The sequence below is a fragment of the Porites lutea genome, chromosome 4 (genome assembly GCF_958299795.1).
Source record: "Porites lutea chromosome 4, jaPorLute2.1, whole genome shotgun sequence".
In the NCBI taxonomy this organism is placed as follows: Eukaryota; Metazoa; Cnidaria; class Anthozoa; order Scleractinia; family Poritidae; genus Porites; species Porites lutea.
In genome coordinates, this window is record NC_133204.1 from 40,872,048 (window position 1) to 40,889,822 (window position 17,775).

Sequence of the window (17,775 nt, forward strand, 5' to 3'; positions counted from 1 at the left end):
TCGCTGGCTGTAATTTTTTTTTTTCCGTTTATCTGCAACACTTATCATGGCTAAAGTCGCTCCTTTTGCTTTGAATTTTGAATCACACTCTGTTGAGTTTCAAAGATTTTAAGAGAGGGAAAAACTATATATTAACGAGAACTTGAATAAAAAACTAGCTTTTGGTATACGAGTAGGACGAGTGGGAACAGATCAGAAGTCGCGTGAAACTACACGTGCACGTTAGCAGCGGAATTTAAGCCAATCAGAAAGGAAGAAATATTTTGAATGAAAATGAAATATGTGATTTCTTATGATTAATTTCATTTCCTCTTTTCCCTTTTTTTTATTGCAAGTTGACATAGAACATTTTAGCGACCTTGCATTTATTTAAACGGGGTGCCCAGTTGTTTTTCTTTCCTAATTCCTGATAGTTCGCGGCGAAGCTTTATAAAATCGTGCGCACTATTCTTTTCATCCACGGTAGGAATTTCGAGAACGGATCTGTGGAGCCAGAATAGTATTTATTAGTTAACTGATTTTGGAACCTAGAGTATAATGATATGCCTCTGGATTCAATTTCAACGAAGTTTCTCGGCTCCAGTGTTTTGATGTGTCATCTACTATATATATCTTTAGTATGTCTCAAATGACAGGGGTTTTTCCCTTTTGCAATACTGAAAATATTTCAAAAAAATATTGCTTCGGTCATCACATTTACCTTCCCTGGATAAAGATTTGTTTGGCTTGTAATAGTATTCGGCTACGAAATGTCAAAGAAACGATGGGCTATTGCAGGAGGTGTCCTTTTTTTCCTAATGTTAGTCGGTGTTGGACTCTTCGTGTTCTTTTATGAGAGACGAGCGAAATCTTCGGGTAGGTGAAGATAGTGCTTCAGTCTGATGGATAATGTATCATAAAATGTCCCTTTATATTATTCGGTTCACTTGCTTTTCATACGCTCGTAATATCACAAGTCAAAAAGTTAGCTACAGTTTTTAAACTAAAATACAACACGGTTATCCCAACCTTTGATCTCTTTTACTTATGTCATTATTTGACTAAATGTCAATAGCAGCCATTCGACAAAGGGGGAAAACTAAACGTAACAAGAATGTAAAAATGTATGTAGTTCTCTCTTAGGCCCAGTTCATACCTATGTGCTTCAGCCGTGCTGAACTTAAATATCTCTTGATATAGACTCAACAAAACCACGGCAGAGGCATGACGTCTGATCGTGAATCGAAGGTTGAATTTTGCTGGACAGGATCGACGCGGAAGTGATTCAACCGTCGCGTTTATGTCGTGTCGAACTATATATTTATAAATCTCGGAATTCCTTTAAGTCGTTTACAGCTGACTAGATTCAACTTTCAGTTCACAATAGAGATCGACTCCGGCAGACGTCTAAATTGACGTCCTTATTTGGTTGAATCAAAATATTTATCCTTATAATTGAGTTCGGCACGGTTCAACTCAGGGCCTTGGTGTATTAACGATCATGGTGAATTGCTTATCGTTTCCTTATCTTAAGTGAAAAGGAAATTGTAGAAGACAGACATTGAGAACAAGTAGATTTGAAACTCTCCTATTTGGCAAGAAAGGCACACTTTCAGTCAAATCTCTCTATCTTTCGGGTTGATTGGGCTATTTTAGTTGACCACTTCCTGCTCACTTGATCACTGCATGGCTTCATTAAAGCTCGCTTCTGCAGTCGCTTTGAAACGCGTTAGTACTATCGATCAAGGATCGACGGATTTGGGGCAATATATGAAATTTTTTGCCGCGGAGCACTGTGAGACAAATGATGGCCAAAGAATTAACATTTTTTTGTCTTTTTTTTATAGCTGAGCTGCACAAGAGATGTGAGCCCACAGTTGTCGACTGCAGGGTGGAAGCGCTTTGTGATACAAATGCTGCCTGTACAGCGGATCCTGGTGACGCAAATCATTTTGCTTGTGTGTGCAAAGAAGGATTTTTTGGCAGCGGAACTGTTTGCCAAGGTAAGCTCATACCAAAATATCTGCTGAACTGCCGCATACTAGTATTCTCTGTTGAGGTGTCTTGCAGTGGAACCAAATGTCTTCGGTTTGTAGTTTATAACTGGTTCATTCAATGTTTCTCCTGTTTGCTAACTAATTTCGACTAGGAAATTTATCATTAGTGGAAAAATCGCCTCTGATAATGAATGACCAAACCACAGCTCCATCAATTAAAAACATGTGTTACCAACAACGCGGATAAACTTTGAAAAACTGATAAGCTGAATCATCTTCAGAAATTGACATCACTTGCGTGATCCATTTTAATCTTCTTCAGTTTTTTCCATCAGGACCTTCCTCTGTATATGCTATGTACATTTTCTGTCCCTTAACTATTCAACAAATGTTTATAGTCGATAATGGATGTTTTCATATTATTTATATACAGCCGTATTTTGAGAAAGGTTGTTGGAAAATATGTGCAGTTTGGGGGAGTTCCTAAACACGATGACTCAATTTGGCCAATTAATGGTGACATAGCTCCTTTTTAGAGGATTCATTTCTTTATCTCTTGACGTATACTAAGGGTTTTTTAACTTTTTTATGGGTAAGAATTACGTCATTCTATAACTTCCCGGTAGGCTAAAGTGGAAAATTTCCCCTGCTTTTCCTATTCTTGTGTTCGGGTCAGTTTTAAATACACTGATGGCTTCACCGTTGAAGATGAACATGCTTTTAGACCTGATGTTTCTAATTGTTATTTTTCTAGATATCAACGAGTGTCTATCAGATGAAGGTTACTGCTCTTCAAATGCCACCTGTGAGAACACAGTTGGCTCCTACAAATGCAAATGCTATCCTGGGTTCCGAGGGGACGGACACATCTGCCAAGATAACAATGAATGCAAGAGCGGAAAACATTCTTGTAGCGAAAATGCATCATGTATAAACACTGAAGGCTCATATGAGTGTGATTGTCTTCCTGGGTACGATGGCGATGGAATGGCATGTTATGACCAAGACGAATGCAAGCTCGAACAGCACAACTGCAGCCATCATGCAATATGTAGAAATGGCTTTGGCAATTACGATTGCCTTTGCCTTTCTGGATTCCATGGAGATGGATGGACTTGTAATGATATCGATGAATGCAACACAACTAATCACAATTGCAGCAATTATGCAAATTGTATTAATGATATAGGGTCATACAGGTGTAATTGTCTTTCTGGATTTTATGGTAATGGATGGTCGTGTAGAGATGTGGATGAGTGCACTGACGACAAGCACCAATGCAGTCAAAACGCAATTTGTAGTAATGCCGTTGGGTCTTATAACTGCACTTGTCTAGCAGGTTTTCGGGGGAATGGATGGTCTTGCAAAGATATAGATGAATGCAACGGAGAGAAACATAACTGTAGTCAGCATGCAGCATGCACTAATTCCCTTGGGTCCTACAATTGCTCCTGTCTCGCTGGATTTCAGGGGGATGGATGGTCTTGCAAAGATATCGATGAATGCAAGGAAGAGAAGCACAACTGTAGTCAGCATGCATCATGCACTAATTCCATCGGGTTCTACAACTGCACTTGTCTTACTGGATTTCAGGGGGATGGATGGTCTTGCAAAGATATCGATGAATGCAAGGAAGAGAAGCACAACTGTAGTCAGCATGCATCATGCGCTAATTCCATCGGGTCCTACAATTGCTCCTGTTTCGATGGATTTGAGGGAGATGGATGGTCTTGCAAAGATATCGATGAATGCAAGGAAGAGAAGCACAACTGTAGTCAGCATGCATCATGCACTAATTCCATCGGGTTCTACAACTGCACTTGTCTTACTGGATTTCAGGGGGATGGATGGTCTTGCAAAGATATCGATGAATGCAAGGAAGAGAAGCACAACTGTAGTCAGCATGCATCATGCACTAATTCCATCGGGTCCTACAATTGCTCCTGTTTCGATGGATTTGAGGGAGACGGATGGTCTTGCAGAGATATCGATGAATGCAAGGAAGAGAAGCACAACTGTAGTCAGCATGCATCATGCACTAATTCCATCGGGTCCTACAATTGCTCCTGTCTCGCTGGATTTCAGGGAGATGGACGGTCTTGCAAAGATATCGATGAATGCAAGGAGGAGAAACACAATTGCAGTCAACATGCATTTTGCAGCAATATTGTAGGCTCTTATAACTGCACTTGTCGCGATGGGTTCCTTGGGGACGGATTCTCCTGCCTTGACATTGACGAGTGTAGGGCTGAAAGGCATATGTGCCACAAGAATGCTGAGTGCACGAACAAAGTGGGTTCGTACGAATGCTCCTGTCTTTTCGGTTTCTATGGTGATGGGCGTTCTTGTGCAGACGTCGACGAATGTGGTGATGGTAATAGCCTGTGCAGTAAGGATGCCAACTGTGTAAACAACCCAGGCTCTTACATGTGTTTGTGTAAAAATGGCTATTCCGGAAATGGGACCCATTGCAACGGTACGATGGACTAATATAAAATTTTCAGTGATTATTAAATTTTAATGTAATATGCCACTGTGTTGGGGGTATCAGAAATTTCTCTTTGTCAATTGGAAATATTTATTTGAACTGTAAACTGCAAAAGCTGCGTTACAGCAGCAAGATGATACGGAGCAGCACTTTACACATACGCATAACCTTTTTACCAAATACATTTTAAATACAGTCGACACCCGGTAACTCGAACCCTCTATAACTCGAACCTCCCGTTAATATTCATTTCCCTTCAGAACATTTTCTATGCAATTTTACCCTCGATAACCCGAACGTTTTTCTGTTTCCCTTGAAGGTTCGAATTATCAGGAGTCGACTGTAATATTATTTCCGGGTTCCTCAAAAAAATTAAAAAATTAATAGGCTAGATTACGTACAGGACTAATGTATGGTCCATTTCCCGAGAAGTGCAAAATTTCTTTGTCTACCAAACTCCAACTTTATTTTATTTCCACTTTAGGAAACAACTAGCTTATCCAACGGAAGGGAAGGCCATGAGAAAGACGAGATATTGAAAGGGAGAGACAATAAGATCGAAATAAAACGATTCAAAACTTCATGTTTTGGTATATTTATTTTTTTATAATATCATAGATGTCGATGAGTGCAATATTGGCACCGCAACGTGTAACAGACTTGCTCGCTGCATTAACACGCTTGGCTCTTACCAGTGTTCTTGTATTGCTGGTTACTTTGGTGACGGGAGGAACTGTTTTGACAAGAACGAGTGCATCCACAGACCCTGCGACTGGAACGCAGAATGCAGAAACACCGAAGGTTCATACAGTTGTAATTGCAAACCGGGATTTAAAGGCAATGGATGGTCATGTGTGGACAACGATGAGTGCGAAGCAGGTACCCATGAGTGCCACAAGAATGCCAAGTGTACCAATTTAAGAGGCTCATATCACTGTTGCTGTCTGAAAGGATATCAGGGAAATGGTAAACAATGCCGGAAAGGTAAGGTTTGTTTCCACTGTTCTTAGGTTACCTCATAATCGAAGACTCAGATGTTCACTGTCAACCCGTATGTCGTCGTCCTCTCGAATGCCCGGGAGTTTAAACAATTACGACGACTACGGCCACGAAAACGCCACGGAAAACTATCTATTCATGTTCTTTCAAACACTATCGCTTTTATTTAGCCTCACCCAATATCTTAAATGTGACGGGGGACGAATTCGTTAGAAATGTACTGTGTCCAAGATGAAAACGGGGAAAGGAAAACTTTCGTCTTCCTTGCTGACTTACTCCGCACAACATCGCCTTTAGAAGTTTCACGTCGTGGTCGTGTAGTGGACGTTTAGGACCAAAACTTTCAATACACGTGCAGAGCTGCTGTGTTTCCCATAAAACTAATTTTTTACGTTCTCGTTGCCGTCTGTTTGCTTATATAATCTCCCACTGCTCTTGGGTCTGCCAACTAATACTGTTCTTGGAAAAAGTGTCTATTGTAATGGTCTGTTCTAGCATCTGATTTCTTAGAAGTACAGTCATGTCAAGATTCCGAATTTGGCATCTGTGTTCGATCGGTTTAAGCTTGCTGGCATCATATGAAGGCCAGACCATTTATTATTATTTTCACAGTGATAGGAAAGTTCACTGCTGACAGCCCCATCTTCTCAGTTTCCAATTTTACGAGCAAAACATATCAGTTACGTGTTAACAGAACAAATTATATTTTGTTCTTTCTTTTCTCTAACAGCTTCAAATGGAAATCATTTTGTTCCGAGCGACGTACACATTTATGTTGCATTGGGGATTTTATCGTGGATGAAGATTACGTGAAAAGCTTTGCTTGGTTTGTCACTGACCGTCGGGTTGCCAGCCGCACAAATACTATGACGTACGGGACAAAGTGGCGTCCATTCGTAAAGTGAGATATGTTTTGAGGACGTTTTAAGCCGGTCCTAAAGTCATCTTACTAAGAGGTCATTTCGCAGCGACAAGTAAAGAAAAATTATTGAATGAGGCTGAGGATATTAAATCTAGAGAATTATGCAGATCTCAAGGGATGTTAGCCAAGACTCTGCCGAGGACGAAAGAGTTTTCTTTATTCAAACCTTACCTTCCTTATGATCGGATTAGTTTTCGGATTTTTTATTTGCAGATGATGTATAACAACTCCAAACGAACATAAACTTTGAAAATGGGACAGTACAAAGCGGTAAACGTACATTAAAAGCATCTATTAGATGGAGGAGTTAGAATTTAAATCAGCAGAGAACGTACATGCTTTTTAATTTTATTTATCAATGAATAAAGACAATAACTCTAATAATAACTAAAATATAATGTTCGAGTCATAGTTACCTAACTTTACATACTGATATTGATGTACCACAGAGATGTACAGACGTACCTCTACTAGCGGCCACCTCTCCGCCATAATCATTATGGCTTTTTTGTTTTGTTCCGGTGGACACCTACACTCTTGTCTTGATCTCTTCACAACGCCGACGTTTCTCTTTCCTCAAGCAGTTCGTTATCTGGTTTGGAGTGATAATAACTCCGGTCCTAAAAATTACAGTACACTGCTGTTCGTAAAGAGTAGGGGGCGTAGACCTTGGGGGTGTGGTACAACCTTTCATGGGTTGGCTGGGTAATGAAGGGCTTGATATATTGGGATTCATCCACTTTCACCGTGTTGATTCACCGTAGCGAATTCAATAACGTAAATCAGTTTGATGATTCCGTTCAGCCGAGCTACTTAACACTTATTCCTCGAGCCCGAAGGGCTCCGAGTCAATAGCCCATGAGGCCGATGGCCGAGTGGGCTATTGACTCAGAGGCCATGAGAGCGAGAGGAATAATTGTTTTAGTAAAATCCAACTAGTTGGTCAAAAATATCGAGACAAAACAACTTTAGCTAGCAAAAAGCGATTCAGCCGTCATTGTTTTGGTTTTCAAAGCCTGCGATTTTCGCTACTAGTGGGCTATAACATATAGCCTAGTAGTAACTCAACCAATCAGAATGCAGACTACTAGTTGGATTTTACTAATATCAGTTATCACCGCTAAGATTTACTTGACGTCCGATTAAAAGGGGTATGGGAAAATGAACCCTATGCCGCGTTACGTTTTGTTGCCCCAAGTGAATCTCAGCGTCATCATTTCTTTCTTGTGTAAATTGAGGCTGCCTGATATTTAAAGGAGCCATGGTTCTGGTCTATGGTCCTTGTCCCAGTGGGCCCCAGCTGTTAGCCTGTTCCCGTTCGGAAAATGGAGTGCAGCGCAAAGGAAGAGAGCGAGAAAAAAATAAGGAGGAAAAGTGGGAGAGGGACCTTCTCACCCCTACCCCACCCCCCCTTTCTTTTTCTGCTCACATCTCTTTGCGCTGTCTCCACGATCTGAACGCCTGAATCTGGAACAGGCTACCCAGCTGTGTACAAAGTTTTCAGTACTCACCATGGTTGGCCTGTAAAAAAAAGCCATTGTTGATCTGCCATAATAAGGTTGAAGCCGAAGTTCGAAACCAGCTTCCGTTAATTCGTTGAGTCTGTTGGAGGCCCAGAACAAGGATCTCGGTGCTGCTTAACGTTACTAGCCGGGCTAAGTTTTTAGAACTTGTCTCTCATTGATAGGTTATGAATAGATTTTGTGCAGTGTTTGTTTCTGACTAAATTTGACCTCTGAAGCAGTTTAGTATTTCTTTGACTTCTTTTGAAGCGTTGATCTTTTTATTACGGCTAAATGGCCGTTAAATTATAATTAGGTTTTGGTTACTTTTAATTGGTTTTCTCCGAAATGCCTGGATCTGAATAGTCTCATTTTGTTCAATTGTTTGGTCCCTGAATTTGATGATTACCAGATGCCATGCTTTATTGTCACGCCGGGCCCAGCTCTTTAGCCTAATGGGGGGAGGGGGGGTGGGGGGAGGGGAATTTTCGAGTCGCAGGAAGTTTCTTTCGTTATCAAATTCCTTGTATGAATTTTTTTTAGGCCATAGCATGAATATTTTTTATGATTAATTGGCGTGCATGAATTTTTTTTCACTTAATTTTCCCTTGCGGGAAATTTTTTTTTTTGTACTTCGCCCGCCCCCCCCCCCCCCTCATAAGTTTTCTAATGATCCGTCCCTTAATTCATTTCATTTTACCAATTCATGCTTTATTAATTAATATTTAACCAATCCAGGTCAGTCAAGTTTTGTCACATGAGGATGCTATACCAAGTGAGGATGTGGGATATGTGGGGGAGGGGGATGAGAAGGATAAGGAAAAAATCTGCATTAATATTGAGGCAAATTAATTCTGCTTTTCACTTATCGATTCTAATATTCATTCAAATTCATCTTTATTTCAAAATTTACTAGAGCGTCTTAAACAGTGTTGAGTTTGACTCCATGACCTAACGTATTGTTCGTAAGTTTATTTTGACTGTTTGATCCCGTTTCCAAGAAAAAGAGGAACTTATTACGCTAGCTAATTATGCATGAAACTCAAAGGTATCTTAAAATTCACTGACAAAATTGAAAAAGAACTTCACGCCATTATTTAGGTCATTATGCAAGGAACTAACAATAAACTGCTTTCTGGACTCTAAAAGCATATTGCAAGTTTACTGTCTGTTTTCGTTAACTTCTTACGTGCTATCTTCTCTCGAGTGGAACGATCGTTCTAATAGTGTCGTAGGTAATTACTGAGTGAGTGACCAGTGCGCAAATGCGCCTCATATGCCTCCAGCCAAATCAATCCTTTCATGGCGACTTGGTAAAACGTGTTGTCATCCGTCCACTCCGCTGGCTTGTAATGGCAAATTTGAGTACAGTCATCCTTGCTCCCCCAAGTATGGTCGTCACTGCTTCCCGAATTTAACAACGATCCATCGCGCTTTCTCAAGCAGCAGGACGGATTGCTAACCACCATCTGTGGGCAGGAGTTGGGATAATCGGCTGGGATGTAGATCCTTAGCGTGTACTGTCTATCACTGGAACAAGTTACTCTTATCTCCACTCTTGTGTCGCCTCGTGGATCGATCCATGTCACTCGGTTTCGAAAGTAGTTTTCAAGTAAACCTTTCTCGTAGCCCAGTCTTGTTTGCTGCGACTGTGACCAAGGCATAGTGAGAGCACTCAGCTTACTTCTTGGGAAATTGCGATATAGAATTGTGGCAACAGAGACTGTAGATCGCAGATGAAGGCACCGATTTCAAAATAGCTCCGACAAAATATACATCAAGTGAATTTCCTAGAATCCGTACATTAGCATTTAATTTATTCCAAATTCAGAAAATTAATTAATGGAATCATGTCTCACTTGTCAAGTAATCTTCGAGGATGAAATTTTGGGAAAATCGTTCACAAATACGAAGCGGTGTTCAACGGTCTATCACGCGGAGTAGCTTGTGCCTTTGATGTAATCTCAAGGAAACTAATAAATAGAGGGAAGGAAATGATTCCAAGACGTGATCAGTGCCGCCATGTTACACTGGGAGTTTGATGAAAGTTTCATTTATCCTGATCAGCACTTGTGCCCAACGTTTGCCGTGAAATGTTTTGGAGGAAAAAATAACTTAACTTATATTTTATCAACAAGCTGATCCTAGTTTTCGCGAAAGCGTGCATGCATAATTAAAAATTTCTGGGAAACCTATCTTATTGAAAACAAATCTGTTCATTCACTTTCCAGTTTCACTCGACTTCCTTGATGGAGTTCTTGCCAATCGGTTTTTCTCAAAAGCAGAGTTAACATTTGTGGAAGAGGATCAGATAATCAAACCACTAAAACCTTATGGAAGCTCATTTCATCTTTACTGAGTGGTGTAAAAGCATTTCTTGAGGCAAAACTTATTCTCAGAAAAAGTACTTAAGCACATGCGCAATATTGAGGTGTAAGAGCTAAAGATGGATATTTAAAGGGGTTGTGTCACGCTATTCGCTATCATTTTAAAAGCTGAAGCGTATCCTCGCGTTAAATTCCAAACATAATGGTCCAGCTTTGTTATTTAAGCCTGTATTGAGCCATTGCAACTGTTTCCTGAAGTCTGTTGCTACAAATGGCAAGGATGAACAGGGACTAAAACTGGAAAAAAAGGGCTAACTTTTTTAAAGTTTTAATGCTATTTTCTGCTTTTTTAACCTGCAAATATCACCTCCGTGATGATGTTTGTTTAATATCTTCTTCACAATAACATCAACTCTACAGCAGTAGTATTTTATATGGGAAAAGGGGATTATTATACGTTTCTGGGAAACTGCCCACCAACCGGAAAAAGCATATCTAATGACTTTAGACCAGATTTGACCTAAAATAGCTATATCCTAGCTTGTGCCAATAGTCCCTCTAACTATGCCATTTAATCCTTTAAGTCCCAAGTGTGACCAAAGTCAATTTTCTCCCAACAAAATCAATACATTATCAAGGTAAAATGTTGTGAGAAGTAATAAAATAATCACATGATGGGAAGAGCTTTGATGTACAAAACAAATTCTCTTAACCAATTCTTCAAGGAAATATGTATGGAGATCAGTCTGGAGAATTTGTATTTGGATATTTTTGTGGTGTAAGGGGCAATGGGAAAAATTGATTTTATACCCTTTTAATTGACCCCAAAGAATTTATTAACCCTGGTTGAAGAGGAACTAAAATTGCAAGCCTTGAATCCTCTCTGAAAATTTGTTTCATTGAATTTTTAAGGAAAAAACCTGCCATATTGCAATGTCCCAAAGATTTCTGTCAATTACCAGTTACACTTTTAATCAAAATTTGTGAATCAATTAAGGGGGATGATGTGGGGGGAGGGAGTGGGCGTGAGACGGAATTCAGTGTCACACAGATTCTCAACTGATTGGCGTTTATGACTTGAAAATAACGTCTATGTTATGTTTGTATTCTTCTTTTTCTTTAGCAAACGTTCAACAAAATCTATTGACCCTTTGATGCCTTTCGGTTGAATGCATTGTATGGATTGTAATATCAAGTCGCGGGTATGTTTCCTTTTGCACGCTCTTGCTCTTTACGCTAGCCATATAAAGTAAATAAAAGAAACCTCTAAAAACTAATAAAAGTGAGCAATATAATTTGTCATTTCTTTCTAGTGGATTCCAAAGTTGGTTGATATTTACTCCCTATGGTCTCACTTTCACTTGACATTTCTTACAAAATGATTTCCCAGAAAGTTTAACAAATTCTGAAAAAAAATCCTTTTATGCACTGTAGTTTATCGAAATCTAGTTAGGCAAGTAATCAGTCTCATCACTGAACAAGTGTTAGGGGATGTATATCTCGCTTGGACATTTAACGACTAAGGTACCAAGACCCTGTTCTTCTACTTCTGACTTTTATTCTTCTTGTGGCGTTCTACAGCTTCTTCTACTTCTACAATGCTTCTACTACTAGCAAACCCATCACCAGCGAATTAAGTAACCAAATTGCAGACGTGTTTGGGTTAGTTGACCGTGAGAACTTTACATCACATATCGTGTCGCTTTACTTACACTGTCGTGATAGTAAGGAGAAGTGTGACGTCACGTACCATGGTAGCAAAATGTTTGGATCACAACATTAAAAGGGAGCTCAGGCAACAATGACGGCGACGACAACGAGAACGGCAAAAAAGCAATAAGTTTATATTAGTAAAACAACAACTTTGCACGTGCATCACGCTTTTTTGCGCATTTTTTAGCCATCGCTGCACGACTAGTGCGGCATGAAACTTCCTAATTTCACACTCCCGCTTCACGGAGTAGGTGAACGCAACACAGAAAGTTTCTTTTTCTTTTTCTAAACTCAGAAACAATCCTTTCGAATTCAGTCCAGAAAACTTCGCCAACATTTGACAAATTAAATGAAATTGAATAAGAACGATGAAGTTTGAAACAATGCGAATTTACTTTTTAAGTGAATTTTCGGTTTGTTGTCATCCAAACAGTTTGCCACCACGGCAACGTGACGTAACCACTTCTCCTCTCTTTTGACAAGTACCCAGGAACCAATTGAATGCTAGCGGTAAAACTGCTCGCTAGGACCAAGCATACAAAACAGGAACTTCATTGGAAGTAAAACTTAAGGTCAACTTTTATCCGGCCCGAACATGCCTACTTCAAAGAACTACAACTAATGTGAAAAAATTCTTCAAATAGACGAAGCTTCTCAAAAATTCAGGGACTAACCGTGTCTGTGCTATACATTGAGTTTCCTTGGACTAGGAACTGTTTATTAGGAAACTTGCACGTACTACAGAATAATCACTCGGATACCCTAAACGTAAGAAAAACCTGACAAATATCAAAATTGAAAAACAAAACTAACAGCAACTAATTCGTAACACAAGTTATCACATTTACTCACTATGCTACCGAAAAAAATACAAAATCATTTTATTGATAGTCTTATCCTTTAAGAATAGCTTCGCATTCGTTTGCTTTACCTCTAAGGACTCGAGCCGCACCAGAGCCCTTGTTCTTTACGATATCTCTGACTTTGTAATTCAGATCTATAATATCTACAATAAGAAACACCACACTGACTCCGATGATAAAAGCCCCCGTGGACTTGGTTGATGCCTTAGCAACATTATGAATAGCACTGGAGGCTGTTGTAGATAATAAACCAGTGGGAAGAAGTTGCCTAAGGAAGGGTGTTATTAAAGGGTTTCTACGAACCATTATGGTAACAAGCCAAACGCAAAATAGCAAACGAAATTTGCTTTTCACCTCCCTTAGCTCATTAATCTGATTCTTTACTTTCTGTATTGTGCGATTTGCCTCTTCTACGGCTCGTTTCGCCTCCTTGATAATATTTGAGTTAAGTTTGGCTTCCACAGCGCTCGTTCCTAAGTTAGTGCAAGCTGCGGTTACCCCAAGTGCCGTGCCTACTCCCAGTAAAGGTGCAGCAGCTCCACCTGTCATGAGTGTAGCGACACCTCCCGCGATTGTCAGGACACTGCCTAGGATCCCAACACCTGTTCCAACGGCAGACACTCGTTGGCAGTCACTCCACACCGCGTCAAGATCGTCAGCGAGCTTTCGAAGGCGCTCCACGGTATTTTTCAGGCTACTCGTCATTGCCCTGACATCTTCAACTAGTTTCTTTTCTACCCGATACAGGTCTCGCCCAATGGTCATACCTGCATCAAGGAGAACTCGGTTTTTCTTTTCTATAATTACGTGCCATGTATATATGTAGGGTAAGAGTGCTTTTACATTATTTTATAAGAAGTGGGTTGTAAGGCCTTCATTCACGAGTTGTAAACTTCGGAAAACGATCGAGTGAGCGAAGTAAAGGAGTGCGAGTTTTCCGAAGTTTTAAGCTAATAAAATAATATTTTTACAATATATCCGTTGGGCTTACATTGGACGAAAGAATGGATTTGCACAAATTATGTCACAATTTTGTGAAAACTGAGAATTAAGTCTGGGGCAAAGATGGTAAATGCCACAATTACCTTTTTATTTACAACCCTGTGTTTTTTTGTTTGATTTTGATTTGCCATCTCTATCTCTTATTTTCACGTTAAGAAACAGCAAAAGAGATCGGGTAAACCGGTCTCCACTAATACAGTCTGTTCGAGCCAAATGGGTATTCTTGTCACCCTTTTTGGACTAACCCGTCACTAATCCGTTGCACTTGACGCTGGCAAAGATTTCGGTCTTAATCCCCAACGGCAGTGTTAAAAATTAACGGCTATTGTCAGTGATACTTTTTAGATGAATTTTTGAGTGACATGTTTTATTAGTAATCAAAGATTGAAAAGGAGTCGATAATGTGGGTCAAGTCAACTATTCTTTATAATGACCTCTTTTTAATGATTTATCATTGCAATTTTAGCTGATACATTTGCTTATAAATAGACTCTTAACGAAACCTTAGGCCCTCGATTTTTTCACTTCCCGTCAGGTCGTCACACGTCACGTTGATAACTATCTGATACTTTCCTGTAAAGTAATCACTGATACACCAATCACTAACCATGGACCACGGTAGTACAAATAGTACTACACTATCGTCTGATGAACACCTGCAGTACGCGGACGAAACGTCGCGGTCATTAACTAAGCGACAATCATAAGACAAACGATCAACGAAAACCTTTAATTCACTGAACTTGTTAACACATTTAGAGCCTTAAAGATACACTTAGAATTTCCTACTCTGCCAACAAAGAAAAAAAATGATCTTGTCGACACTGTATCGATAGTATTCGCTTAGCGTTAGGCTTTGGCAGAAATGAGCACTGTTACTGATCTCTTAGAATAGCTTCGTATTCATTTGCTTTTTCTCTGAGCACCCGAGCTGCATCAGAACCTTCGTTATTGACAATATCTCTTACAGTAAATGCCAGATCTATGACATCTAAGACGATGAAAGCCGTGCTGACTCCGATGATAAAGCCTCCCGCAGCCTTAGCTCCGCCCTGGACACCTGCTTTGCCAACAGCTTTTGACCCTTCTTTGGTGGCTGTATTTCCAGCCGCCTTGGACACTACCTCGGAAGCAGCTTTTCCAGTTGCGTTCGCACCGACCTTTGTACCAATCTTCTCAGCGGCTTTGGCACCGGCCTTGGTACTGACCCTTCTGACGGCTCTGGCTCCCATCTTTGCACCAACTTTCTTAACAGCCTTGGCTCCTACTTTAGTGCCTAGCTCTGTACCGAATTTTTTGGCTCCCACGTTTACTCCAACACAGACAGCCTCTTTTGGAACGTTTTCAATGAGCCCTCTTCCTGCAACAGTTTTGACAGTTTCTATCCCGGCCTTCGAGGCTAAGGCTGATACGGCCCGTGCTGCATCTGTTACTGCAGGAAGAGCTTTGGAGAGTAAATCAGTACTAAGAAGGTCTTTGATAAAGGCAACTGCTAAGTGGTTTTTACCTAGCATTCTGGTAGCAAGGCCAGCAAGAAACAGCAAACGCACTTGGCTTTTCCCGGTCTTCATCTTATTGATTCGTTGCCTTACTTCCTGTATTGCGCGATTTGCGCCTTCTACGGCACCGTCTGCCTCCTGGATGATAGCTGAGTTAATAGAGGCTTCCACGGCAGTAGTTCCTAGGTTAGTGCAAGCTCCGGCCACCCCAAATGCCGTGCCTGCTATTAACAAAGGTGTGGCGGCTCCAGCTGTCATAACTGTAGCGACACCTCCAAGGACTGTCAGAACACCGCCTGTGATCCCAGCACTACTTCCAACAGCAGACGCTATCTTGCAATCCTTCCACACCTGGTCAAGATAGTCAGCGGCATTTCTAAGGTGCCTCACAGCTTTTTCCAGACTAACGTTCATAGTGTTGACATGTTCTGCAACTTCCTGAACCTCTTCAACTAGCTGTTGCATTTCTGCCTGGTTCAGGTCTTCCCATCTTGGCATACCTGCATCAACCTCGCCTAAAATAATACAAAAAAAGAGTTTTGATGATTATTGATAACATATTATGATTACTTATGATGATTATTTATTATATCGTTCATTCAGTTATTTAACAAAGATGTGGCTTGGAAAAAACGAAGCCCAAACTGTGACATACACGTGCCTTTCAAGGCGGATTCGTGATAGAGCAGGTCCAATAATTAGGAAATAGCCGTTCACTACGAGGGCAGTGCTGTCAATGAATTGCAGAAACTCCGAGTTTGTATCACTGATCGATCCCTGCAATTTATTGAACGCCATCCTCACTCCAAAACCTCACACTCGACAAAGTGAAACTTGAAATTCTCGATAACATTATTGAATAGCCTCGCTGTTTTTAGAAATTTTTGCTTGTGGAATACGGAATCTGGGAAAATTTTCCCTGTGGAATGAGTAATACTGGATCAGGAATCCTGGGCTTTGGAATCAGGAATACCGCTCAAGGAATCCGGAATAAAAGTTCCACTAAAAAAGACCTGAATCCAGTACCTGGAATCCGGAATCCACAGCCTGGAATCAAGAATCCAAGACTGTCTTGGATTCCCTTACATGGGGCGATTTTATAAACAAAAATTTTTGATTAGGGATTAGGCCGGATGCATTGTATGGCATGACTCAGATCAGCTATCAAAACAAAGTCAAGAGGATCATTCTCAGGACTAATAGAGCACCTACACTTTTTACATATCTCAATAACAGCCTAACAAAAGAAACCATAAGTGTTAAGCGCAATTTAAAAAATTAATACTTCCCTTTTTTATTACTACATTGGTATATTTTATCATTTTAGAATACAATGAACGCATGGACTTCCCGTCCATGTCTTTTTCGTTAATTTCTATAATCATTATTTCATTTTACTTTCTAGAGCAAAACGCAAGAAAAACAAGCCTATCAATAATGAACTTGACCCGATGTCACCTCCCGTCTGTCTATAAGCCCATGCAGGTTTTCTGCTTTCTTTTTATTCGTGGGCCCTGTTTACACTGTATCAACTCTGATTCTTTCGCCTCGCTCTTAATTCACCGGCCGATACCCCTCGTATAATTCCAACAAGAAGCTACAAGGAAAGCAGGTTTGTACTTCCTTTGAGCGACATTGAGTCAGATTGATCAAATAATCAACAATTCATGTACTTCTGGTTCATTTAACAGAAAGTAAACCGGTGACAATCTCAAATGCTGAAAGGGTAATTAGCTACAATGGCAGCCATGCATTGAAGAAACGCTTGTCGTCGCTTTTCAGCGCTACGACGTATCTTCTTTAAAGAATAATACTAAACACACAAAAGTTAAAACATATCCATCGCTTTGGCTGTTTGTACAAAGGTCGATTTACCGAAGCTATGTACGTTTAATACATCAGATTATAATACTATAGACCACGGCTTCGAACAACTATACTCACAATTCCCTTGCAGCTGCTTTTTCACATACAGTGCTATCAAAGCAACCACAACAAGGCCGAGTAAGACTCCCGGTAGCCACATCTTCCTCTGATCAAAAGACACGCTGATGAATACCGTAAAGTTGTTTACTAAAGGAACATTTCGGGGAAACGTCCCCCACGTGGTCTATTGTTACCACTGACATATTACGTCATATCCCGTTTTGCTTTTCCAGAGAGCCATTTTAAAATCTTTCTTTTTCATTATTTAGTTTGTGATGATCAGTGTGGTTTAATAGCTTTTAAATCGTATGATGTACTTATAGGACGTACTCACTACGGTCGTAGCAATTTTAAAACCTAAAAAGACGTAATAACACCAGGACAAAATAATATGTCACGCAATGTTACAATTAGAGCATTGTCACTGAAAACGAAACAGAGACTAAAAACCATCGTTGAAGATTTGTGTATGGAGGGGGGTGAATAGGGGTATGTAAATCCGCCGATCCGTCATGATTTATTAACCAATCCGCTGTTAAAATTTCGCCCTGAATCCGA

General features: G+C 40.2%; 3 protein-coding genes across 3 annotated transcripts; 1 reads left to right on the top strand and 2 right to left on the bottom strand.

Annotated features, from left to right (window-relative positions):
- The first annotated feature begins 732 nt into the window (after positions 1-732).
- LOC140933597 (uncharacterized) lies at positions 733-6,784 on the top strand. The gene is made up of 5 exons (XM_073383204.1): positions 733-855; positions 1,827-1,982; positions 2,731-4,452; positions 5,083-5,448; positions 6,194-6,784. Exons 1-5 carry the CDS (start codon positions 750-752, stop codon positions 6,274-6,276), a joined length of 2,433 nt encoding a protein of 810 aa, XP_073239305.1. The 5' UTR covers positions 733-749; the 3' UTR covers positions 6,277-6,784.
- A 6,036-nt stretch (positions 6,785-12,820) lies between these two features.
- Positions 12,821-13,555, bottom strand: LOC140934675 (apolipoprotein L3-like). The gene has a single exon (XM_073384258.1). It carries the CDS (start codon positions 13,553-13,555, stop codon positions 12,821-12,823), a length of 735 nt encoding a protein of 244 aa, XP_073240359.1.
- A 948-nt stretch (positions 13,556-14,503) lies between these two features.
- Positions 14,504-17,350, bottom strand: LOC140933598 (uncharacterized). The gene is made up of 2 exons (XM_073383205.1): positions 17,236-17,350; positions 14,504-15,806 (listed from the first exon to the last, which is right to left on the bottom strand). The coding sequence occupies exons 1-2, from the start codon at positions 17,315-17,317 to the stop codon at positions 14,668-14,670; spliced, it is 1,221 nt and encodes a 406-aa protein (XP_073239306.1). The 5' UTR covers positions 17,318-17,350; the 3' UTR covers positions 14,504-14,667.
- Between the last annotated feature and the right edge of the window lie 425 nt (positions 17,351-17,775).